At 37.0% G+C, this 26,300-nt stretch overlaps 1 protein-coding gene across 2 annotated transcripts in view; it reads right to left on the reverse strand.

Moving 5' to 3' along the window:
* Window positions 1–7,411: 7,411 nt before the first annotated feature.
* The window catches only part of LOC136029384 (transcription factor kayak-like), a 58,126-nt gene continuing 39,237 nt past the window's right edge, over window positions 7,412–26,300 (reverse strand). For both annotated transcript variants that reach the window (XM_065707710.1, XM_065707709.1), the window contains exons 5-6: window positions 14,748–14,858; window positions 7,412–12,836 (exon numbers count right to left, since the gene is read on the reverse strand). In XM_065707710.1, the coding sequence (XP_065563782.1) occupies window positions 12,420–12,836; window positions 14,748–14,858 (528 nt within the window). In that variant the 3' untranslated portion in view covers window positions 7,412–12,419. The remainder of the gene's footprint in view (window positions 12,837–14,747; window positions 14,859–26,300) is intronic.

A 26,300-nucleotide genomic window follows, 5' to 3' on the forward strand; every position in this document is an offset into this window, starting at 1 on the left:
TAAAACTAAAATTAAGATTTTCATCGGATGCATTTGGGGAGAAAAGGGCGTCGAGGCTATTTGTCCTACAATCACTTTTGACTCCTGAAAAGAGCGCTATGACTTCCAATTTCCAATCGAATAAGCCCCCTCCGAAGTTTATGCGACCATCCCCTACCTATGAAGTACCTCTAGGAAAAAACTGCAACCTTATAGCCTTGGGGTTGGTGGGGGGAGGCTAGTTGCCATCGGATAGCTTTTTACTCACAAAAAGGGAACTAGAACTTTCGATTTCTGATCATTTGAGTTCCCTCCAAAAATTATGCTACCGTCTTTTCCATAAGAACCTTATATGCCCCCGGGGCATAAGTTACAACCCTTCCTCTGGGATTTAGGGGGAGGTAATGTTGACTCCGATGTTTTTGTTATTTGATCGCTGGACTAGTTCAAACAGACCGACAATCCCAAAATTTTGATCGAACACATCCGGGGAAAAGAGGGTTTGTGTGTGTGTGGGGGTGGGGTAGATTTCCTACAATCCTCTTTGACTCAAAAAATTCAACTAGAACTATGAATTCTCAATCACATGAAACACTTCAGAAATTTACACGACCTCCCCTTAAATGAAAACCTTATATGTCCTTGGGGAATAGCTTAAAACACTTGCCCCCAGGCTCTGAGGGGTTGTGTTGATCCCCGGATTTTCTATTATCTGATTTTGAACTATTTTTAACAAAATGGCTACCTCAAAATTTATATCGGATGGGTTTGGAGAAAAAGGGCGTGAGGGGGTCGGTGGGTTCCAGTTGCCCTTCGATCTCTTTTAGTTCTTAAAAAGTGAACTAGAACTTCCAGTTTCCAATCAAATGAGCCCTCTCTGAAGTTTATACAAGCATCCCTTTTATCAGAACAAAATATACCCCCAGGGCATAACTTACAACGCCAGCCCCCGGGCCTTAGGGGGCTGTGTTGACCCCAGAGTTCGTTATAAAATCTTTGAACTGTTTTTAACAAAATTTCTATCTCAATATTTTTATCACATACTTTTCTGGAAAAAAGGGCGAGGGGGGGGCTATTAGCCCTTTAATCTCTTTTAAATTTAAAAAGTGAACTAGAACTTTTAATTTCCAATCAAACGAGCCCTCTCCTAAGTTTATAAGAGCATCCCTTCTATATGAACCATATTTATTCCCAGGGCATAAATTACAACGCCTGTCCCCGGGCCCTAGGTGGTTGTGTCGACCCCGGAGTTTTCGTTAAATGATCTTTGAACTTTTTTAACAAAATGGCTATCTCAAATTTTTATCAGATGTATTTGGGGTATTGTATTTTATCAGATGTATTTTTATCAATTTCAAAAGTTTGCCCTTGCGATATAGGTACTGTCGTCGCGAATGCTGGTCGAAGTGGAAATTGATGCCATTGTTTTATACATCCAAATTTACATGAACTGGAGTCCAGCACAACTCGAGAATTGTAAACTTCTTTTTCTCGTAATACAGGGTAGTCAGTATTTGGAATTTAAGCGGAAATTTGATCATCAGTTTTCGACTGGGAGATGGATTCAATATCAATAGCAAATGCATTGGTGGTAGTCCAATTTTTTCTTTAATTCATTTGTATACACATATTCTGCCACCTTTTTAAATACCAGTCTTTAATTTAAATAATTGATTATTTCATCAAAGTTTTGTTTTGTTTCGCAATTCGAGCAACAAGACCGGGACGATTTTGTGTGGACTTTTAAGATAAATTCATTATTATCAGATATAATATTTCCTTCTTTTTTAAACTCTAACCAATCAGGATTGTAAGTCGTAGTTATGAAGGAATCTTATAGGTCAGTACTCTTAGGATAGTACTGGTTCGATAAAAAAAATCATGCACTTCTTTACCGTTGCCTTCCGAATTTGAAAATTTGGTAAACGTCTTGGCAAGAGCTTTGGTCTTTGCCTGCAGGTATTGGGCAATAGCCCAGTTACTAATTTTTAGAAAAGGAAATAAAATTTGTTTAGATGATAGCAAAGTCTCTTTGGCAACTCTTCACCTGCCCCTAGCAGAGGCATTTGAGTTTAGAAGTGAATTTTTCTTTGAGCTTAATCCATGATTGACGAATCGTATGAACTGTCTCTTTACGTCAAAAGCGACGAGCAATATCCATTCATGGCATCTTCGACATGTTCAGCATATTAGCTTGTTGGTCCGGTGAATGGTGACTATATATTACTTTTTAGTATTACCTGCATAGTAATTGGCCAAAATAGTTCTCTGGTTCAATTTTATGCATTGGAATGCGATCTTATTCAACATGAATATATATATATATATATATATATATATATATATATATATATATATATAGACCGACAAGATATTGCCATAAAAGCTGTCCCCAAAAATATGTGGCATTAAAACCTATCTAACGCAGGTTGGCTGTTTCAGCTTGCAGAAAAAGGCTTGTGGCGCGTCTAGATTGAAAAGCGATACTTCTGCTACAATTCAGGTCGTGTTAGATGTGGATCACTTGCACAGCTTGTTTGAAGTGGCATATCGACAGTCCATCCTGCCATTCATACTGAAGTAATCCTGAATAGTATTGTATAAAACGCTACACAAATTACAACCTCTCTAATCGCTACCTAAATTGCTAGTAAATTGTCTCTCTCCAATCGCTACCAGTTATCTAAATTCGATTCAGTAGCGCTATTACAAAGTGTCATATGGCCCCCAATATTTCTAGAATAGAAAACCTGGCAAGAATGATATTATGAGTTACTAGCTGTTGATGTGGTCGCGTGCCTTTGCAAAGCTTTGGTGGGTTAATATGTCGTAGCAGTATTATTGGAACGCCTATTTTTAGTTGTAGCGCGTGTGGTGGAAACCCTGGGAGATCCAGGGAATTTAAAAATTCAGATGGATAATTGACCGCTTAATTTGGTTCCAGAACTGTGTCGACTGACTTGTAAATTACTTCCTGGTCTCGAATCTTGGTCAAAATAATATTGTTGATTTCGTGGACGTCTTTATTCTTGGCTGCCAATATCGCTCGTTCTCTGAGCCATTTATGATTTTTATAATTGGTTATAATACTCGGAAATACCTTTTCAACCAATTCATTTTTGGACGTCACTAAATTACAGAATTCAGCAGGCAGTTGTATACGAGCTTTCTGTTTCCGATTGCCAGCAATTGATCTGAAAATATTTCACCAGAGTCATCGTTTTGCAATCGGACACGCATATTTATAGTTAATTTTAATGTCTTTACGTGTGCCCATAAATTAGAATTTTTCAGGCAAGCATTCATTTCGTCCGCAGGGGTTGATCTAGGTATTATAGTCAATGTTTGCCTGAAATCTCCACAAGCAATATTAATGTGCTGCCAAAGGGTTCCGAATTTCCTCGCAAATCTCGTAATGATTACTCCAGAGCCTCGAGCGATTTTTTGTGTGCCATTGTGCACTCATCCCAAATAATAAGTTTGCATTGCTGCAATACTTTACCCATCCCAGATGATTTGGAAATATTGCACGCGGGAATTTGTATCATCAATATCAAAATTCATGGGTAATTGTAAAAACCGTGACAATTCAGGGTTGGATAGACCTGAAAACCCTCTGTTTCGTACTGCCTTATAGGTAATTGAAATAATCTCCATTGTAAGCTGATTCCAAATAGGTGAAGTATGATGTGCTGCGGGAGCAAGACTTAGGTTTTGTCCTGTTTTTTTTTCTTCTGGGGTAATCATTTGATAATTTATCTGGGTGCCAGATTGCTGGCTGTGCAGTAATAGCTTTCGGTATACAAAGTTTCCCTTATATCGTTTATAAACTAGGGTGGTAGCAGGTGGCCGGTTGTACAGCATCAGTTTTTGCTACAGGTCCCTGGTTGATGGTTGAGCAGTAATGGTTCCTTGCACACTTATATGTAGTTTCTCTTCTATCGTTTGGAAATTATAGCATTATGAGGTTAGTGCTTGTGCAGTGCTGATTTTTGGTGCATTTATATGCGAAGGTTCCCGCCTATCATTTAGAAACTTACCACGGTCTTACGTTGCTGGTTAGGCAGTACTGATCTTTGGAACATTTATTTGTGTTGTTTCCGTTCTATCACTGGAAAATTTATGTTGGTGTCAGATTTTCACCTAAAATTAAGTAAATACAAAAAAAGCTTATTACCGTATTTCTTCGTGTTTTTTTACATCAGTTCCGTCTAAATAATTAAAAAGGAAATCGTGCATATAAATTTTACACTCGCTAACAACAACTCATCGCAGAAAAAAGTCCCCAAAGTAAAACACAGCAGAAGATTATATACATTCCTCGAGGGCAAAGACATTACGACAGGCAGGTCTGAACCACCCTACCAAAATTTTCCATATGTACCCGAGAGTTTCCCATGTAATTTTTAGTGGATTAGGTAACTAAAAGGGTAAAATAATCAAAGAATTACAAAAAAATGATACTCTATCGCATTTAATTTTTCTTTTCTTTTAGACTTAATAGCAAGTGAACTGGTCTTTACAAAAGAGAACTAAGAAAGCCCAATATGCGGCCGGAAAATATCATTGATCAACGAATATTTAAAAATAAATCAAACACATTAGGATAAAAAGAGCTAAGAGCTCATATGGCACTTGTGACGAGGCATGAAGAGCTAAGAGCCAAAAGATCATATGGTATGAGCTCTAACAAAATTCTATGAATCAATAGATTGATTTAAAAGGAAAATAAGAGGCTTAATACCGGTCAGGATTTAAAATAAGAGCTCTGAGTCACGATATCCTTCTAAATATCAAAATTCATTAAGATCCGATCACCCACTCGTATGTTATAAATACCTATTTTTTTTTATAATTTTTCCTCTCCCTTTAGCCCCCCAGATGGACGAATCTGGGAAAACGACTTTATCAAGTCAATTTGTGCAGCTCCCTGACACGCCTACCAAGTTTCATCGTCCTAGCACGTCCAGAAGCACCAAACTCGCCAAATCACTGAACCCTCCCCCAACTCCCCCAAAGAGAGCGAATCCAGTACGGTTCCGTCAATCACGTATCAAGGACATTTGCTTATTCTATCCACCAAGCTCCATCCCAATTCCTCCACTCAGTGTTTTCCAAGATTTCCCCCTCCAACTTCCCCCAATGTCAAAAGATCTGGTCGGGATTTGAAATAAGAGCTCTGAGACACGAATTCCTTCTAAATAAAAATTTCATTAAGATCCGATCACCTATTCGTAAGATAAAAATATCCCAATTTTAACGTTTTCCAAGAATTCCGGTTTCCCCCTCCAATCCCCCCAATGTCACAGGATCTGGTCGAAATTTAAAATTAGAGCTTTACAGCACAAGATCCTTCTAAATATCAAATTTCATGAAAATCTGGTCATCCTTTCGTAAGTTACAAATACATCAATTTTCAAAATTACCCCCCCCCCCACCTCCACCAAAGAGAGCAGATCCGGTTATGTCAGTCACGTATCTTAGACAGATTTTTATTCTTCCCATCCAGTTTCATCCTGATCTCACCGCTTTAAGTATTTTCAAAGATTTCCGGTACCCTCCAACTGCCCCCCCCAATTACGCTGGATCCGGTTGAGATTTAAAATAAGAGATCTAAGTTACGAGGTCCTTCTAAATATGAAATTTCATTAAGATCCGATCACTCCTTCGTAAGTTGAAAATACGTAATTTTTTCTAATTTTTCAGAATTAACCCCCCCCCCCCCAATAGAGCGGATCCGTTCCAATTATGTAAATCACGTATCTAAGACTTCTGCTTATTTTTCCCACCAAGTTTCATCCCGATCCCTCCAATCTAAGCGTTTCCCATCATTTTAGGTTCCCCCACCCCAAACTCTCCCCCAATGTCACCAGATCCGGTCGGAACTTAAAATAAGAGCTTTGAGACATGATATCCTTCTATATATGAAATTTCATTGAGATCTGATCACCTGTTCGTAAGTAGAAAATACCTCATTTTTTCACAATTAACCCCCCTCCCCAACTACCCCAAAGAGAGCGGATCCGTTCCGGTTATGTCAATTATGTATCTATGACTCGTGCTTATTTTTCCCACCAAGTTTCATCCCGGCTCCTCCACTCTAAGTGTTTTCCAAGTTTTAGGTTTCCCCTCCAAATTCCCCCCCCCCCCCCCAATGTCACCAGATCTGGTCGGGATTTAAAATAAGAGCTCTAAGACACGATATCCTTCCAAATATCAAATTTCATTGAGATCCGATCACCCGTTCGTAAGTTAAAAATACCTCATTTTTTTAATTTTTCAGAATTACCCCCCCCCCCCCCCAAAGAGAGCGGATCCGTTCCGGTTATGTCAATCATGTATCTAGGACTTGTGCTTATTTTTCCCACCAAGTTTCATCCCGATCCTTCCACTTAAATAGTTTTCAAAGATTTTAGGTTTCCCCCTCCCAGCTCCCTCCCCCCAATATCACCAGATCCGGTCGGGATTTAAAATAACAGCTCTGAGACACGATATCCTTCTAAATATCAAATTTCATTGAGATCGGATCATCCGTTCTACTTGAAAAGTTTTTAGTTCTAACTTGCTTAAAAGTTCTACTTGCCTTTTTAAGTAATCAAAAAATTGGAGGGGAACTTGACCGCCTCCTTCACTTCTTTTTTCTCAAAGTCTTCCGATAATTGCAATTAATTAATTAACATTCATTAATTCAAAAACGTCCAGAAATTAAATAGAAAAAAAAACAATTTTTTTAAATGATAGTAAGGAGCAACATTAAAACTTAAAACGAACAGAAATTACTCCGTATATGACAGGGGCTTTTCCTCCTCATCACCCCGCTCTTTACACTAAAGTTTCTTACTGTTTTAAAAAGTAGAGTTAAGAGAAAGAGTCAAACTTTAGCGTAAAGAGCGAGGCGTTGAGGAGGAAAAACCCGTCATATACGGAGTAATTTTCGTTCGTTTTAAGTTTTAATGTTGTTCCTTACTTTTATTTAAAAAAACTTGTTTTTTCTATTTAATATACCTATAAGGTAATAATGTCTGTATAGTTAAATAGTACCTAAAAGATACATAAATAATATTTAACACACATTAAATTAATTTTCAACTTTTTTTTACCACTGTATAAGTTTATTGTTTGCTATAACTTACCGTTCTTCTAGAACTTGGCAAATTGCAGCAATGGTGCCAGAATCTGTTGATTAGTTTCCTGATTTCCAACTTTTTATTATTTTTCTGTTACTAGTTTTCGCTTTCTGCCTCGCCGAAGAAGAGAAAGAATAGTAAATTCAGCAAGTCCTAAGCTTTCAGTATGATAAAATAGTTGCTCGCCTTCATTTCAAACTGATAGGTTATGAATACGATTTTAGAAACATTTTTACATGTAAATTCTCAAATTTTATTTTGCATATAGACTTTTAACACTTCAAAAGCAAAAAGAATGTCTAAAACAGCAATAAAAAGAATTTATTAGTAGCTCTAAAACTATACACTAGTAAAACCTAGTAAAATACAGAGCCACTTGATAATATGATTTTTAAAGTACACAACATCATTGACCATAAAAACCAAAATAAGCACTTTTAAGAAAAAGCAAACAAACATAACACCAGACAAAATATTCAACAATCTTGCATATAATTTGGCCATTCAAGAGCGTAGGCTTTCATATTAGAAGGACTGCCTCCGGCTTTTGTACGGCAGCGAGCTAGGCCCAGGCAAACGATGGAATTACGAGGTATCCCATCATAAAAAAAACATAGACGATGGACCATGCACTCGGGTCAGTGTTAAAGCCGAGCACGTCCAGAAAACTACTTTTGAGACATGGGGCCCAAATTCAACTGACTAAAACCACTTCCCTTTTCCATGGGTATAAATCAACAAACAAATGTCCGGTAAATTTACTAAGGTGATTATGGTAAAAGCTAAGAGCAACACATCAATAATAAGGAAATAAATAACGGCTAAGGCAACACTGCCTTTCCATCATAAACATCAACAACAAGAAGAACAATAGGGAATCCTTTTCGCAAGACATTGGAGTTCTATATTTGAATGACTATTTCAGCCATATGTCCAAGGGCCGTTCTCAGCACAACAAAAGCAAATACATATAATATTTATATATATATATATATATATATATTTATATATATATATATATATATATATATATATATATATATATATATATATATATATATATATATATATATATATATATATATATATATATATACTTACACTAAATTTTGAAATAATAAAACTAAAAATGATTTTAAAAACTTTTTAAACAGCCTTAGCATCATTACTTCGACGAAGTTCAATCAGGGTTCTATTTTTTATCATTCAAACGAAATAAAAATAATTAAATACACGCTTTCAAAGCTAATCTTGCTTTTTTTTGCAGCAAATCTCAAAGGCCTTTTTAGAACATGTTTTTAAGTTTCTTCTTTATATATATATATGTTCTTACTCGTGTATTGCTGAGGACGTCCCTTGGGCAAAGGGCCAAAATTTTCATTCAAATATAGAACTCCACAATCTTACGAAAAGAATACCCTATTGTTCTTCTTGTTGTTGATGTTTAAGCAGGAAATAAAAATGAACTGGATCCGAAAATACTAAGGAACCCTCCATACACAGACATAATTTTTTTCGGGAAAATTAAAACGATATAGCACCTCTGGATGGTTTCTGTGATGACAGTTAAAACCAGTAGCAACAGTTGAACCTGTAATAACAACTGGCCAATAGCGTAGATAAATTATATTAAGATCTTCTCCTTTCTAAGATTTCAACAGAATTCTAAGAAATTGTAATGTGGTATATTGGGCCCAATTGATGGTACCCTTTCAAATTTATTCCATTTTAAAATTAGCTTTACCATTTTGATGTTTAATGGAAAATAAAATATAATTTTTTTTTACCAATACAGTATTACAAATACTCGTATAGTAGCTGAGGAAAATAAAAAGTTAGTTAGTTAAAGACAGACAATAAGTCATATATAATTATTTTTAAAATAGACCTGGTATTTCCTCTTCCTTGCTTGAAAATCCTTAACTTCTTCCATGCTTTTAAATGTACCGTCATCCGTTCCCTGGGTGACACTAGGTTCTTTGCATTACAGTTTGTTCCGTTTCTAGCTCCTTAATATTTATTTATACCTACGTGTTATAATTTGGAGATACTCTGTGATGAAAAACAACTTAGAAAATGAGCGAAAAAAAAATGTACACGTAAGGAATCGAATCCCGACACGTGTTCAAATATGAGTAAGAATAACAGAAACATAAATCATTCAAAGTAAAAAGAACAAACTATATAAAAAAACAAGCTAAAAACGGAACAAGCATATTTCCACTTTCTAATTACACTGAAACTTACACGGTTTATCAATTTTTAAGTATAAGTGGATACAAGTGCTGCTTTTACCTCCAGAGTGACCAAACATATTATAAAACACAGTAGTGAAATAGCCTAATACGGACACGATCAGCAATTAGACTACACTCTTAGACGATAAAATCACCTATCTAAAAACGTTTAGCAAAGCTTCTACAATAAACAGAAATTAAAACAAGACTAACAATAAAAATTACTCACACTAAAATAATATTATTAAATAAAAAATAACATCAAAAGTACCTAGCAGCAATGACATTCCATCTTCATGGGGTTACTTTTCCAATTAACCCTAAGCTACCCAGATATAATCTACCACGAATGAGAAAAAAAAGCTAGCCCGACTGTCTGTCCTGGGATAGGGGGAAGGTTGACTGCTTAAATTTACCGTGTTCACTCAGAGTTTGCTTTTACGCATGTTATTGGCGATTTCTCTAAGGGGTTAGCGAGGTTTCTTAAGGGGTACTGCTGCTTCAGTCCTCCTGATAATACCCACCCCATCCATGTAAGTTGAGATGGGTTTTGATTAGCGGAAAAACTGAACTGAACTAATCCAACTTTTGCAAAGATTTTATGCCAATTATACTTATTTGCAGCATTCAACGACGTCTTTATTCCAATGGCAAAATCGGAAAAAGCAGCCAACAAAAATCGAGTTTTCTGAACTGGCAATAAACTATTTGTCTGAATTCCACTCAGTTGGATAAAACCTTTTAGCAATCTAGATAAGATACAAATCCCTTTTCCAATCCTTCAGAAAAGGGCTTATTCCAAAGGTAATTACAAGCTTAAAATTCAAAAATATGAATTGAAGCACACACAGGAATACGCGTAGTTTATGTATCAAGTGATAGGATATAACGGGCATAATGCCCAAGTGAGATAATGGTGTTATGAAAAATACTATTATTTAGAACAATTGAGCAAACACTAGAATTAATGCCACCAAATTAGTTTTTCTGATCACAAAAATACATAGCTTGTTGCTTTGTTTTGAGCCATGAATCAAATACACAATTATGAAATATAAAAATAACGCAACCTTGGTGGCTAAAATCCCAAGCTGTAACTGAACTCCTTTCCCACGGTAATTTCCTCTTACTTCCCATTTTTTTTTGTCATTGAAACCGTTTTACCTGGAAGCTCAGGTGAGTAAAATTTAAACTAAAGAACAAACGTATCTTTAGAAGCATAGATATGGATAGATGGAAAGATGGATAGATATCTTTTTGCAAACCCTCACATTACCAAGCTAATAAACAAAATTTAAGTCCAAAACACATTATCAACTAATAGCCTCTGATGTATAAACATAACCTATCTATGTTACTTCTTCGAATTACTTGATATGTTCAAGCAGGACAGAATAATTTCAATAAAAACAAGAAGCTGAAACTGGATGTAGCGTTTAACTTTTAGTGCTAAGTAATAAAGAAGTACTTGTATGATATAGCCCCTACCTAATATTCTTCTAATACGCTACGCTCAATCCTAATGCAATATACCTAAGTATGATAAAAATACAATACTTTAGCAACAAATTTGGGCTATATATATGTACAATAGGGGGGGGGGGGTAAATTATAGCGGGTCTGCATGCCTAATGTATTAGGAACAATTGTTCTCCGGATTATGAAGTAAGAATTGTTTTTTAACTTCACACTGTCCAAATACTTTATCCCCATCCCCTAATGTGCAAATATATAGCCCGAATCATATATCTCCTATCTATTCTGTCACTTCTCTTTGTCTTGTCTCACGCCAAACTGAAAGAAACTAACGGAAAAAACAGTTCTACAATGCGACAATGAATTAACAACTTGAGGGGTAGGGGCTATATCATACATGCACCATAACAACAGCAAATCACTGAGAAAAGTTCACCGCCAATGTAAAATGCTCCAATTGTACGTAATCTTATTTCATATAAAAGCATAAATCAAATCTGATTGGACAAGTCTATTGAAAATAAAAAGTAAATTAAATCCAGAAATCCAATACTTGGGGAAGATTATTTTTCATTAAGAGCAAGTTATTCGGATGGATAGGTAAAATATTTCTGGGTAAAATCCTTCCCACCAAACTTGAGAGAATATACGTCTTTGTTCATTTATATTCTCCAACACATATTTATATATCGCTATGCAATATGGACAGTAAATCACTGTGCAAAATCCACTAACAACCACAATACAGAATTATATTCCAGCAAATAAAAAAAAAGAAATAGAAAAAATCAAACATGTTAAACATTACGGGAGGCTTATAAAGACTTAAACTAACGTCGATTTTAACTCTACAGGTAAACACCCATTTCACGAACAAACTCAGTGAAACACAGACGTTCTGTTTACGAAAAAACACGCAAGTTTTGCGAGAAAACTCATTTTGAATTCGGAAGGTCGAAAACAAAGTAATTATTTTAACTCGAATATTTTGAGACAGACTACATTACAGTTACTCATTCAAGTTTCTTGCTACACAAGTGCCATTACATCTCATATTGAATAAACATTTTTTTGCTACACAAGTGCCATTACATCTCATATTGAATAAACATTTTTCAAGCTAACTTAATTTTAGAAGTATATATTTTGATGTGCTCCAATCTGCATTTTTTGCAAACTTTTAACCAAAAATCGCCCCAATTCTGCTAAATCGCACCATACCCAAAAATATCACACCAATTTGCCCAAACACAGCATATAGGAATGCAGGACAAAGAAACAATTTTCAGATTTCACATCCCGACTCTCAGCCTGGCTATAAAGCTATTGATTGGGCAATGCACCTGAATTGGCACTATTTTTGCACTTTAGCTGAGTGCTGTTATATTACTTTTTGAGATAGTTTTTTGCACCTTGCAGGTATTATCTGGTGATGGCACAAGATCTCCCTAGTTTCCCATGTTTTCTGGCCAATACTATAAATCACATTTTCAATTTAAATTGAATCACTGTTTAGCTAACACAGTTCAAATTACCAGGCACAGTATTTTTAGGCGCGTCTTCAATCAAAATTAATTCCAACACCTTCAATTAAATATATTCACAAAGAAATTAGCTTAGAGTGTCCAGTATCTGGGCTCGATAGATCCAATGGCATAGTGTTTGGATTCCTGTTTTGTGACGAACAGGGAAATGATCCGACCAGTGTTGTCATTGCTGACGTAACAGGGGTTAAACCAGTGCCACCGGCCATTAGTGAATCAATATTCAGTCCCAAGCCTGCGCTAGGGGTTTGGGTTTCTGAATTTTTAAATGTTGGGATGTAAAGTGTGTTAGGTCGTTTTCGAGGAACGGGAACGGCGTAAATATCTTCCTCTATCACCTCTTCCTTAACTTTGACCATTTTGCATTCTGACTTATGGCTAAGTAGTATTCTTTCAAGTTTCAACTTATTCAGCTCCAAAGTTTCGATTTCATGTTGAACATTTCTTTTTATCTCCTCAAGACGCTCAGTCTCCTAAAAAATTGACAAATTTAAACGCTCAACAATAGCCAGACACTAACACAGACATCCTGATTATTTGACTAGTAATTTTTCTCTGTGAGAGGGAAGAAGCCAATCAGTTGAATCTCCAGCCCCCTCCCCTCACTAGGTTTTCATACACGATTAACATTGGTAATGAGCAAGATATTAAGACGCGTATAACAAAACATACCTTGGTTCTGATAGAAAATTTAATTTTGAAATAGGACACATTTTTCCTTTCTGTCACTCATTTGTGTAAAAGATTCACTCGATTAGGTTCACTACGCGAGCTAAGTGAATAAAATTTCCACTCATGATTATCTACCCTCCAGACTTATTTCGGCCTCTACAGCCTCTCCCTTAAAAATATTTCCCTGTGAATCTCCCTAATTGTTTTTCTTACTTTTGTTGTTGTTATGTTGCTACCTACTACTATGGTGATGGATGTAAAAACCATTTAACGGGTCTACATGTAACCAGTCAAGATATATTAGCTAGTGAGGATATAAGTTAACAAAAACACAATAGACAATAATGAATAGCAGAGGGTTTCTATCAGAATTCTGATATCCCTTTCAAAATTCTCAGCTTATGAGACTGTGACGATAGCAGATGCAAAATGTGGGAGGGGGGAAGGCTATGATTTGGTGCAGTTTTAACTGACATTTATACAAATCTGTCGAATTTCCTTTTTGACTTGGAGCAATTGTTTCAAATATTTCCTTTGTTTATGTGAGTGAGTTTGTCAACATACATTTGAAATTTCAAGTGAAATATGAGTTGCTTTGGGTTAAATATGAATCTTAATAATTGTTTAAGATAAGAGCTGCCAAAACTGTGCGTGTTCAGACTTTTAAATTCTAAGTTCCAACGTACGGTTTTCTTTTTAGAAGGTTAATGAGAAACAAGCACCATGAAGCCTGAAGCTATTAGCTCTCATTCGGGCCCTATTAGCAACTCCCATAACAATAGCTGCTGTTCCACATGTCTTGGTATGCAGAAGATTATTTCATCGTATGATGCTCATTATTTGATCCTTTTTCGAGAAACAATGGAACTACAGCTAGATTTTGATGTCTTGGAAGTCTACGCACTGATTTTCTTTTTTTTTATTTCCGTTAAATCATCAGAGTCGTGACTCATATATTTCAAGAGGACAGTCATATGGGGTTCTATATTTGATGCGATACAGGTTTCTGCAGTCTTCAACATTTAGAAGTTCATGGCAATCGGCTGCAACCTGCGCTTTTTAGATGTGACAAAGTGAATTTGCTTCTATTAAATGTTTATGTGCCACTGTATGCTGTGGATAATTTGGCATGGTCCCAATCTGTAAAATTCTTGTCTTGTACTGAACTCTCATTTATGTTTACGGTGTATTGATTGATGGTGACTTTGAACTGATGGTGACCTTAATATACCCCCTCTTTTTTCTGTGTCCACACCCCGGTGTTCAGCTGCACCCATAATTGTTGATGAGTATATCTAAGGTAACTTATAAAAATATTTTAATTTCTAGAATACTAAATGAACGCATTTCGAAAAAGTCAGATATGTCTGGTTAGAAAAGAGCAGATAGAAAAGTTTGGTGTAAGACCGCTATAGAATCAGGCTTTTGACGTAAATGAATGTCATTAATCTGTATACATACCTACATACAGATGGGGATAGAGGAAAGGATTCCGTTCCAAGATCAATACGAAAGACAAGCCCCTTTTCCCTCAAAATATGGCCCACAGATTTTTTTACACTCCTGTTTTCAGCTCCCTTTTCCGAGAGTCAGTATTTTACTGTTTTTAAACATATTTCTTCCTCTTACACAGGTATTTTCCATCTGCTGATTATTTTAAACTCGAGCCTTATGATTTCTTTCTCCATTCATCTTAAACGAAAGGAACTTACATCAACAAGCAACAGCGTATGATCCAAGCGACGTTTCCGACATCTTGCGGCAGCTGCTTTGTTTCGTTCTCTTCGTAAAAGTCGCTTGTGAACTTCTTCTTGCGGTAACCCCTACAATATAATCATACATTTACTGAAAACAGCTGTTTTACAAAAGAAGTAAAAAATTAAAATAAATAAAGGTTTAAGAATAGTAAAAGCTCTTTTACATAGCAATAGACATAGGCCCAGTTTAGACAGGCTCTTTCTTTTAGCTTTAAAATTAATAACATGTTTGCGTCGAGGAAGCTATCTGTTAAGACGGGAGGAGGAGGGGAAACCAGGATTTTATATTAGGTCTAAATTAAGAAGAATTGAGATAACATGTAAACTTCCGAGCGAGCGGAACATGTTCTCAAATCACGACACATGTCACTAGAAACAAAAACTTGCAAGACGACAAGGCTGTGAGAAATTTCTCAGAAACAAAAGATAGAAATGTTAAGGACTAAGTAAATTGTTCTTTTCGTAACTTTAATTGAATGTAGATTCAATTAAAGTTTTTTTTTTCAATTTCGGATAAATAGTTGTCTGAATATTAAGTTGAGAAAATTAATGAAGTCCAACTATAAGTATTCACTTGCGCAGAACGTGAAGACAAAGACCCTCCTAAATTTGTTATTTTGTACATTGGTAAGTTTAGTTTTGCCACCAAAATGTGTTTAGCCACACCCACCTTGGATCTAATATTTTATAGATAGAGGCTGATCCGCAAAGAAACCCATTCCTCAATTATTTGTTATTATAGCAAAAATGTTTCATTAAAGTATCCCGAGTCTAAAAGATTTATTCCATAAGCAGTGTTTGGCAAATTGTGCAGCCTTCACATAAACACCATCAAGGTGACATCAAACAGGAACAAAAACAACCAACAATGAGCATGTTTTTAAATAATTATTCTTTGGGCCACACTGAAAGACATTATGCTTCCCATAAAAGGAAAGCACACAAACTAATAATTTCTCCTCTATAGTATTTTCCCCACTTTTTATTTAACTTCCAGCCAAGCTCAGCTTGATACATCTTGTTAGTGCAGCTCTTTTGCTTGCTTCCTTACAGTTTTTTCAAAACGATCTTCTTATGATGCTCCTTAATTTGTATTTTTTCCCTCCAAATGGTAAGGAGTAGCATATTTGAAATACGAAAAAGTATAAGAATTAACTCAAACTCCACTTCTTGCAGATCCCCGAAATACAAAACTTGGTAAACTAACTTTGTCCCGTTAGAGAATGGTGGAAGGAGTCCAAGGAATTTCGATTTGTTAGTGTCATTCCGAAGCTGAAGGTAACCTAGGGCTATAAGACTATAAATTCCGCCAGAAAACCCCAATCTGATCACAAAACTCTTATCTAGTTGGCCCCCAGCCCAGAATCAGTACAACCATATGAATTAGAGAAAATTCGAAGAAAAGCAAAAATAAGAAGCAACAGGATAAATAAAACTCTTGTTACAAGTCTATATTCGGAAGACTCTGCTGTCTTTAAGACCCATTCCAGAAGCTATGAATACATATTTATTTTTTTATTTATTTTTACAAATAATAGCTTGAATAGCTTATTGGCAGTTGTCGAGTTAATAGCAGCGTTGTCACCCTGGCCTAGAAGAATTAATTAAATCTGAGGATAACAAAATTACCATAGGAGGATAATCAATAGGAGTTTCACAACTTTTTTCCTTTTCTCTTCTCGTATTTTTCTTTTTTCCTCTTCTCCTCTTTTCTTTGTCTGGTTCGCTTTTCTTTCGTTTTCCTTGAAATAAATCTACTGCCATCGCCTATCACGTGATTTTTTATTATTATTATTAAAACTACAAAACTCAGTGCATAGGATAACAACATTGATTCGTTAGAGTTATGAAAAGCGTAATATTTCTCTACCCTAAAAATCGTGGAACTACTTCTGATTGGTGAAGGGTAGGAGCGCGCTTGCACAGCACAGAAGTCAAACTCCGCATTGAGGGGTCTCTTTTTATGACTCCTTCATACGTCTCAGTGACAAGACTATTTTCGCCCAATAAAGGGTCGGTCGCAACGGTGATGGAACGAAAAACAATAGCATACTGCAAATTTTCAGTGGTCGGTAAATTACTGTCCCGTTTGCAAAATTACTTCTTGCAGACTTGCCCGAGTCGGATAACAGTTGTCCGTTTGCGCTTGTAAGAAGTGAATTCAAAATGACAACAGTTGTCTGACCACTCCCACTGTATCTTATTGGGAGAAAAGATTCTACCGGAAACCGATTGCAAGCGACATCCCGCCTATTAAGCATTGTCTGTACTTGACAGCTTTTTCTTGACTACTTGACGGTCGTTTCCATGAAGAAGAAAAAATTCCAACCTCCCAGATATGACATAGGCGCATCCGCAATGTGCAATGCAAATATGGGCAAAGTTGCAAATATGACAATTAGTTTCTGGTAACCAAACAACCCTCGAATGGAAAAGCGGTCGGCTTTTTTACATCCAGTTGCATGCCTGGATGCGCTTCTATCCAGTTTGGGTATTTCAACAGGGTTGTTAGCTTTGTCGAAGCTCCAAGAAACGATCTGAGAAGAAAAAACAATATGAAATATTCTTCAACCTCCACGCAATCTATAACCTCCTCCAGAACAGTTGAATGAGGTTCTCTTGGCTTCCACCTTGAGATTCTTGACTCCAACTGCGGCGGTATAGACCAAGGCCTTACTCTCCCATTTTTATTTTCTCTGCATACCATTTGTTTTGTGTGCATCATCGCAGCAACAGTTTCCGTATTTAGCCTATTCCGAAGCTTTATCCTCATGGTTGACAAAACTGAGAAGTGCCGTTCTGATTCGGCAGACGAATGGGGAAGACAGCACAGCAACAACATAAATTTGCAAAGATCATCAAACATCAGCCCCCCAACCCTTTTTCACCAAACCCTAGTTTTTCCAGAACCCATCAGGTTCGGTTATGTCACCAAGTCTATTTTTCACTAAGTCTTCGCTAAACTCTAATTCTGACCACTGCACCTTCAGAATGTCCATTTATCCTTCTATTTTCCAATAAGTATTCCCAACAAATTTGAAAATCGAGCAATTAGCAGTACGAGTGTTCAGACTGAACCGCTAAAAACGGCAGGGTAGATGCACTCGAGGATCTTGAGCCTTTCATCTTTGCTGTCGAACCTCTTGGCGATCTGCCTGCAGAGCTTTGCAAGGTAAGACCTGCAGTTTTTCCGGAATTCTGCAACCTTCAGCAGAAAATTCGCATGACTGCTAGAATTTTAGGCGTCACCTTCCGATTGTAACAAATGACATCCGGTGTTCGGCCCGAGTTTAATTCACTCAGAGGAAGAACTACACTCTGGAGTGTCTGATCCTCCAGGGAGAGTTTCAAGATTCCTCCTTTGTATCCCACTAGGATTCACAATGCACTTCGATAGCGAGGTAAATGTAACTCTGGTGCTATTCAGAATACTGAGAACGCAAACTTCTCTGCTCTGAAACTCTAGATTGAGCAAATTGATCTTCTTCAGCGCGGAAGACAGAAAATATACAAATGCTTTGCAGACAAAATCGTTCATGAAACGCTAGATCGGCTATGCCTTTTTACGACTATCCCTATCAGTGTTAGAGTTGTTAGGTTGATCACCCAGGAACAGCAGCAAGGCGCTCCGCTGTTCTAAAATCCTGCCAACTGCTGCTTCAAGGGATAACCATCGTGTTGCACTAATGGACAGCAGCCTGTGGTTGGCAATATTCATAAGCCCTTGAAAATGTCAATACTCCTTGACCCGTTTCGCACTAAGACCAACATAGTTCACTAGGTCTTTAATAAAGTCTTCCACACTTTCAGGTAAGAGTTTTTCAGCATGAGAGGAGCACAATGCCAAGGAATGACTAGAACAGTTGAAGGTAAACAGGACAGGCATCTATTCTTTGAGTATTGCCCTAGGACTTTTATTCTGACCAGTATTTACTGCGGCATTGTCATAGGCAATACCAATAATATTCTCAAGAGGAATGTCGTGGCTATTGAAGAAAGACACTATCAAAGCTTTCAGTCCACTGCCGGTCGCAAGGAATTCTTCCCTGGCAAAATCATTCCTTTTATACTTCACATTTACTACTAAACATTTTTGGTATGAGCGATTTGTCGATTCGTCCACGATCAGTGAGAATTTCCCTTTCCTAAGCTCTTTTGTTAGCTCCTCCAGATCATATACTCCCAGAATATTCTTTACCACCCCTATCATTTTAGTTAGGGAAATTTGCAATTTTGTAGCAACTGAAGAGTGAGGAAAGCATAAATTCGTCAGCAGAATCTACGTTTCAATCTTCCTAACCGAGACCTCTTCCAAAGTTATCTATGCGGAAAGGCGAAGTCCAGCTTCAGCTACTTGTTTACACAATGTTGTCTCTTGATGCAATATGCTTATAGCAAGCAGCTTCAATACAGTCACACTACCTGTCAATTTTTTGTGGCGATATTTGCAGAGCGACTTGTTCCTACCATGTGGGGCCCTAGTTAGGAAAGGCTTTAACACTGGGTCGTTCTCCAATTTCTGAGTATATTTTTGAGAATATTTTTTTGTGTCCTATATCCTTTGACTCTACCGCGTTCAGAACTTTTGGACGCTTTTGACTCTCAGGGGGATCTATAAGTTCCTCTGTCTTCGTTACTAGTGGGGTCTTCGTCAGTTGAATTGTTTACGATACTATACTCTATGTCACTAACACTATCGCTACTCATATCGTCTGGCGACAATTCGATATTTTCACACTCAGCATCCTGACTGTTGCTTGCACCTGTCTTCTTTTCAGCTCTGCCTACGGCTGGCTTGTTTTTATACTTTCTTTCTCGGTCTCGGCGAAAAACAACGTAAGTTTTCTTTGACTCTTGTCAGTCATAATCTATAAAAGGAAAAGAGGCATGAGGCCAAGTAGCAATATCTTGGGACTTTGAATGCAAGACTACAGCTACAGGAAGAGGACTGGTACCGTGAATCTTATTTGCTTCGTATCTACTTTGTGCCATCAATATCTAAGAAAAGTGAGGGTCCATCCTTATTTTCAAAACCAATGAACCTTCTTCTTTCTGCAGGTTTGGTGGTTTCTCGGATAATGCGAAAAAGTATAAAACCTTCCAATGTTGCAGGTTCGATGGGTCCATGGATCTTGACAAAAGCAACATTGATCCTCTGGAAAAGCAATAAACCGTCACATTTAGGCAGGTTATATGGAGAAGCACAAAATCAGGCTCAAATACTTTGATTGGTTCAATCATATTATCTGCCCTTTCCTGAGCCAAAAAAAGTTTTCAAACTCCAGGTTCATTCAGCTATGTACAGAAGATTTAAATCCTTTTAATTGAGCACTTTTGTATTCCAAAGATGGTACCTTCAATTCTATTGTGCCGCCAGTACATTGGGCTCTCTAAGACTCCGCTCTTATTGTTTTTTTCTCGGATTCGGTCTAAATTTAGACTTTGATCCAACAATTGCCGAATCTCAAGCAGATTGCTTTGCTACCCCACCCCCCGTGCTCGAATCTTGTCCTAATTAAGGCCTCCAAACTGGGTCTAATTTAAATGCTATAAGAAGGTACTGGCAAGAAAAATTTGTCAGTTGTTTTTCTTTCTCTTTCATCAAACGAACTGAGTCCGATCTTCTTCTGTTTTCTGCCGTACGGAAGGAACAAAAGCTGCTCCACTATTGTAACACACACTGGGTTGAAAGGTATGACACTATGATTACTGGGTCTGCAGCAATACGAATCACGATAAAACAAACATACAGGGAAGTGAACGCTGCCCTTTATTGTAAAGCAAGAAATTACGTCTAAAAAAAAAAAAAAAATAATAATCTTACAGATTTTTGAGCTCTGTTCCTTGTGTCGGGTTTTCCTCGAATTTGCGTGTGTTATTATATAGTACGTACCCTCGGAATTCTAAATGACTTTACCAGACTTATCTGTTTATTCGGATTTTGAACGATATGGTACACGTTGTATTTTGAACAGATTTTAAACTCCTCCCTTATGAGAGAACCAGCGTCAGCCAGACGCACGCCGCCGCGGTCTACGACTTAAGCTCACAAATCAGATGGACGATTTGACCTTATTAATAAGAATATTAAATGTATCGTTGAAAGTTCTCTAGGGCATATTTTTAATAAAATCAATATAGAAAAACATCTTACATAAAGCCCTTCAACAACTACTTGCTTTCTGACAATTACATGCTATAGTAGTTAAATTGCTCCATAAAAATGCTTTGCAGCCCATAAGACTTAGACTTCTGTGTCTTTCAGGAAAGTCGTCAACGAGATATATATGGCCGCCATACGACACTCAAAATGTATATACGCCAAGATATTTGAGATTTCTTGAGTTTAGTCAAAGACAGAGAAGCTTTTGATTGATCAATTTGGGATCATTAATAAACTCTTTATCAAGATTTTCAGCGTTGGCTTGTTAAAAACGTATATGTAGATGATGTAGACTCACACTCTAAACAGAAGAAGGTATAGTAGAGTGTACCTTCTTGTGTTCACTTCTATCTTAGGAATCAAAAAGGAATCTTTGAAATTTATGGCCGCACGCATTTGCTGAGCTGATTGGTGACCATATTAAATGACCAATTACAAAGTTTCTTCACTACCTACGTATACAGTACCCTCCAATATTCCAACAGTGGCAAAGTAGTCAACTTATGTTTAGCAAGAAAAAAAAAATAAAGTGGGAATTTCGCTTTCCAAAAAAGGGGGCGAAAAAGGAGTGCTAAAATAACGGAAAAGAAGATAATTAGATAGATTACTTTACAACCAGTCATAATACCAAATTAATTAAATTAAAATTTTAACTATTTGTACCATTCGAAACTTTTACCAAAAGTAGGGAATCAGCGGGAGGATTTAGAGTAATCCCTGAGAGGTTTAAGAGCTACTACTACTACTACTACTAATAATAATAACTCACTGCAGCACCAAGCCGCATGAGGCCAACAGCTACGCACGCTCCTACTCCAACCTAATCTATTTAAAGCCTCCCTCTTTACACCCTCCCAGGAACTTCCCATTTCTTTTAAATCTTTATTTATGACATCCTCCCAACCCAGACAAGGACGACCTGCTTTCCGTGTTGCCCCAGACGGTTGGCCAAAAAGGACAATCTTCGGTAATCTGTCATCCTTCATCCGTAGAACGTGGCCTAGCCATCTCAACCTTTCTCTCATTATAGCCCTAGAAAGCGGGATTGAACCACATTTTTCGTACAGCCTACTGTTTGAAATACGGTGAGTCAGCCGGGTTCCCAGAACAATCCGTAGGCAATTTCTCTGGAAAACATCTAGTAAATTTTCATCTGCGTTTTGGAGCGCCCATGCTTCAGAACCATATTTGACCACTGTCATCACTGTAGCTTCAAATATTCTAATCTCGGTTTGCAGGCTTATCTTTCTATTCTTCCAAACTTTTTTTAACTGTGAAAAAACACCCTGAACCTTAGCTATTCTACTTTTAACATCTTCACTGCTCCCACCATCTTTACTAATAATGCTACCAAGGTAACTGAAGATCCCAACCTGATCAATCTTTTCGTTACCTAATGTCACCTGTTCATCTTCACCTATTCCTAGCCTTAGTGACTTAGTCTTCTTAACATTAATTTTCATTTTCATTAATCTCACACTTTCATCTAATATGCTTAAATCATCAGCATAATCTAAGTCCAGGAGATTCCGTGGTCTCCAATTGCCTTTCCTGTGCTCCTTAAGACGAAGTCCATCACAATGATCCATATAAAGGGGGATAGAGCACAATCCTGCTTAACTCCTGATTTAATACAGAACCAGTTGCTAACCTCATTTCCTACCTTAACCGCAGCAGTAATATTCTCGTACATAGCACAAATCACTTCAATGTATTTTTCTGGTATACCATATAACGATAAGACCTTTGTTAACGCTCTTCTATCAATAGAATCGAAAGCTTGCTTATAATCAATAAAACTGAGGACCAAAGGTGTTTGACAACGAAGGGACTTCTCAATTATTAACCTAAGAGTGAAAACTTGGTCGACATATCCTCTACCTTTTCTAAAACCGCATTGTTCTTCCCTTAAAACTTTGTCTACAGCATCTCTCAGTCTAAAAAGTATCATATTACTCAGTAATTTGCTACCTACAGAGACCAGACTAATGCCTCGATAATTACGACACTCACTCTTGTCACCTTTCTTATACAGTGGTTTAAATAAAGTTTTCCTAAAATCATTGGGTACTTCCCCTTTTTCAAAAATCATGTTCATAATCTTCAGTAGCTTATTCCTAGCCTCAGAGCCACCATATTTAAGAAACTCATTAATCATACTATCAGCACCTGGAGCCTTGTTATTTTTTAATCCTTTTAGTACTGCCGCTAATTCTTCCTCACTAAACAAATCTTCCTTCACATCCAAGGTATCACAAACTTTTTCATTTTCATTTATATATTTTCCTGCAACTGTATCTCAGTTTAGCACATTCTCAAAATGTTCCACCCATCTTTCTTTAACTTTTTCCTTATCACTAATTGTGGCCCCATTTCTATCTTTAACTGGGACTAGTCCGGATTGGCTACTCCCTTTCAATTTATTAACATGCCAGTATAATATTTTACTATTATGCCGTCTAGCCACATCTTCCAGATCCTCAGCAATTTTATCCATGGCCTCCACTTCACATCTCCTTAGTTCATATCTTAATGCTTTCTCCACTTTCCTTACATTCCTTTTGTTTTCATACGACCTATCACTCAGATAATTTTTATACAAACCCCTTCTACTCTCTATTAAACCTAAAGCTTTTTCACTAATATTCCTAGTTGCAGTCTTAGCACTCTTCCCTAAGACACCATCAGCAACTTTAAAATTGTTTTTCTGAAATTATTCCATCCATCTTCCACATTGTCAAATTTTAAACTCTCAAGTTTAGTGTTCAGCTGTTCCTGGAAATTTTTTCTCAAATTTTCATCCTGGAGTCTACCAACATCATAATTTTCCGGGAGGTAGTTAGCATTCCGAAATTTCAGCTTTAAATTAACCTTAGACACTACTAGATGGTGATCTTTACTTTTAACACCAATAACAGCACTCCTATACACCCTAGTATCTTGTATTGATCCTGCTAGTCTTCTGTTTACAATAACATAATCAATAAGGTTTGCTGTCTTACCATCACGTGAATACCATGTCAACTTATGGGCCATTTTGTGACCAAACACCGTATTGGTTATAACTAGGTTGTTATACGTACAAAATTGCAAAAGCCTATAGCCATTACTGTTTTCTTTTCCTACACCAAATTTACCTAGGCTAGGATACCATCTATCCCTATTTCTACCAGCCTGAGCATTAAAGTCTCCTAGCAAAAACACCATATTTCTACCTGGTATCCTGTCTATTTGCTCCTGTAACTGTAAGTAAAATTCATCTGAGTCACTAGTATCTCCATCATTTGGTTCAACGGGGGCATATACTACTATAACTGATACCCTGAACTTTTTAGTCATAAAAGAGCAATTAGTATTCTATTATTAATACCTTCCCAGCCTAAACAAGACTTAGCAGCTTCCTTATTCATCATGAGCCCTACTCCCTGTCTATGTACCCCATCCTTCCTGCCTGAGTAAACAAATTCTATGTCACCTAATTTCATGCTTCCTACACCTGGGATATGAGTTTCTGAAACTCCTAATAAATCCAGTTCAAACCGTCTGAATTCTTCAGTCAAAATGTCGATGCGATAGTCATTTTTTAACGTCGTAACATTCCAAGTTCCAATTTTCATGTTCTTTAAATCTTTGAAATTATTTTGGCCACAGGAAAAGCAGTGATCCTGGATACCAGTGCAGGACGGGGACCAACATATCTTCTGAAGTCTACATCGAAGCGCTTAAGCCGGCTTAGAATCGGACAGCAAGAAGTCCCTGGGACCTCCAGTAAGTTGGAGGCTTTGTGCAATCCTGGGCCCATCTTGGTCACAACATGGTTTTCAGCACTTGGCGATGCTCTTCTATCAACAAGAGTCAAAATCCTGCACAGACAGTCCCAAGCCTATTACCTCCGACTCATTACATATTACATGCCTACAAATATTATGCTACTACGGGGAGGCAACCCATAGTAGATAAATCAGCTAGGAAGAGGTTTTTCAGCCCGAAAACGCCCATCAAAACAAACCAAGCCCGGAAAAATATCCAATAATCAGAATCCCGTACGAGTGCTGTGTTGTTTACTAGGCTATAATTTCCTCAAGGGGTGCCACTCCTCAAGTGGGAAAAATTGACCGCAAGTTTCCCAGTCTTGCAGGTACCCCGAAAGGGTCGAGGCAGTCCTTTACAGAAGCCGTTGTCCATAAATCTGAATCTTACACCCTGCCGCAGTTGTCCTCCTATAGAGGATCCTCCCACGATGGTGTTCTGTATCACCATGCAATTTAACCCATTACTGGGAGAAGGTTTGTAACTCAAGTGACGTGTGAACTCGGCAATGGGCCCTGTTGAGTGTACATTTGAGGGACCTTCTTCCTCCTCCACCTGTATTTATGACCCCCAGGAGAGGGTGCCCCAGTTTCTATTATGGACCCCCTAGGACAAGGTCCTACATATCTAAAAAAGCACATCACAACTTAATTGTTAACTTAATTGTAGAGGGTATAGAATAAATTAACAGTATAAATTACTATTTTGTCGGAAATTCCTGTGATTTTCCTGGAATTTCCTTTCTTTTTAGATCATAGCAATGCATGACACATAAACCAGTCATTTAGATTAAGGTTGTTGATTTGGAATACAAACCTTAAAAAATTTCTCTAACGAAATAGATATTACATAAATGGAAAACTTACTCTTTTAACTATAAGCGAAAGTAGAGCTATCCTTAACTTTATCTGATTATATCCCCTTTCGTAGATATTATTAATATAAACATTGAAATTTGCTTTTATAAAAAAAATGAATACAGTATCAGGACATATACACAAAATTTACTTCCAAAAGGAAACGAGTTCGTAAAACACCAAGAAAAATCAGGTTTTTCCTAAAAAACATTCTAATTTGCAATTATCTAACTCTTTCTTTTTTTTCTAAAAAGCTTAATTTTTTAATCTCTGATTTTATTCTTTTTCTTTCTTTTTTTTTCTAAATTAACCTAAAAATTTCCTTTCGTTTTTTTTTTAGTTTTTAAAAAGGTTGTTCTCACTAGGGGAGCTCGACAAAAGATATGAGAGAAATTGGAAGAACCCAGAGAGTCCACACAGGCTCAAGCTTGATAGCCCGGGCCGAGCATACAATCACAGGGGGAATCAATTAGTATACTAACTTACAATCTATAGTCTAAGCCTGAATGTGCAAGAATATGTCAAAAATAGCTATAACAAATTGTCACTACAATTTCACAAGGACTTGAAGCCTGAGCCATCCATACAATTAAGCCGTTTTCTTTTCTAGCAAATATGACTTATATTCTATTTTTTCATGTTTAGAAGGCTAAGGACCAATTCACGATGACAGTGTAC

The sequence above is a fragment of the Artemia franciscana genome, chromosome 7 (genome assembly GCF_032884065.1).
Source record: "Artemia franciscana chromosome 7, ASM3288406v1, whole genome shotgun sequence".
In the NCBI taxonomy this organism is placed as follows: domain Eukaryota; kingdom Metazoa; phylum Arthropoda; class Branchiopoda; order Anostraca; family Artemiidae; genus Artemia; species Artemia franciscana.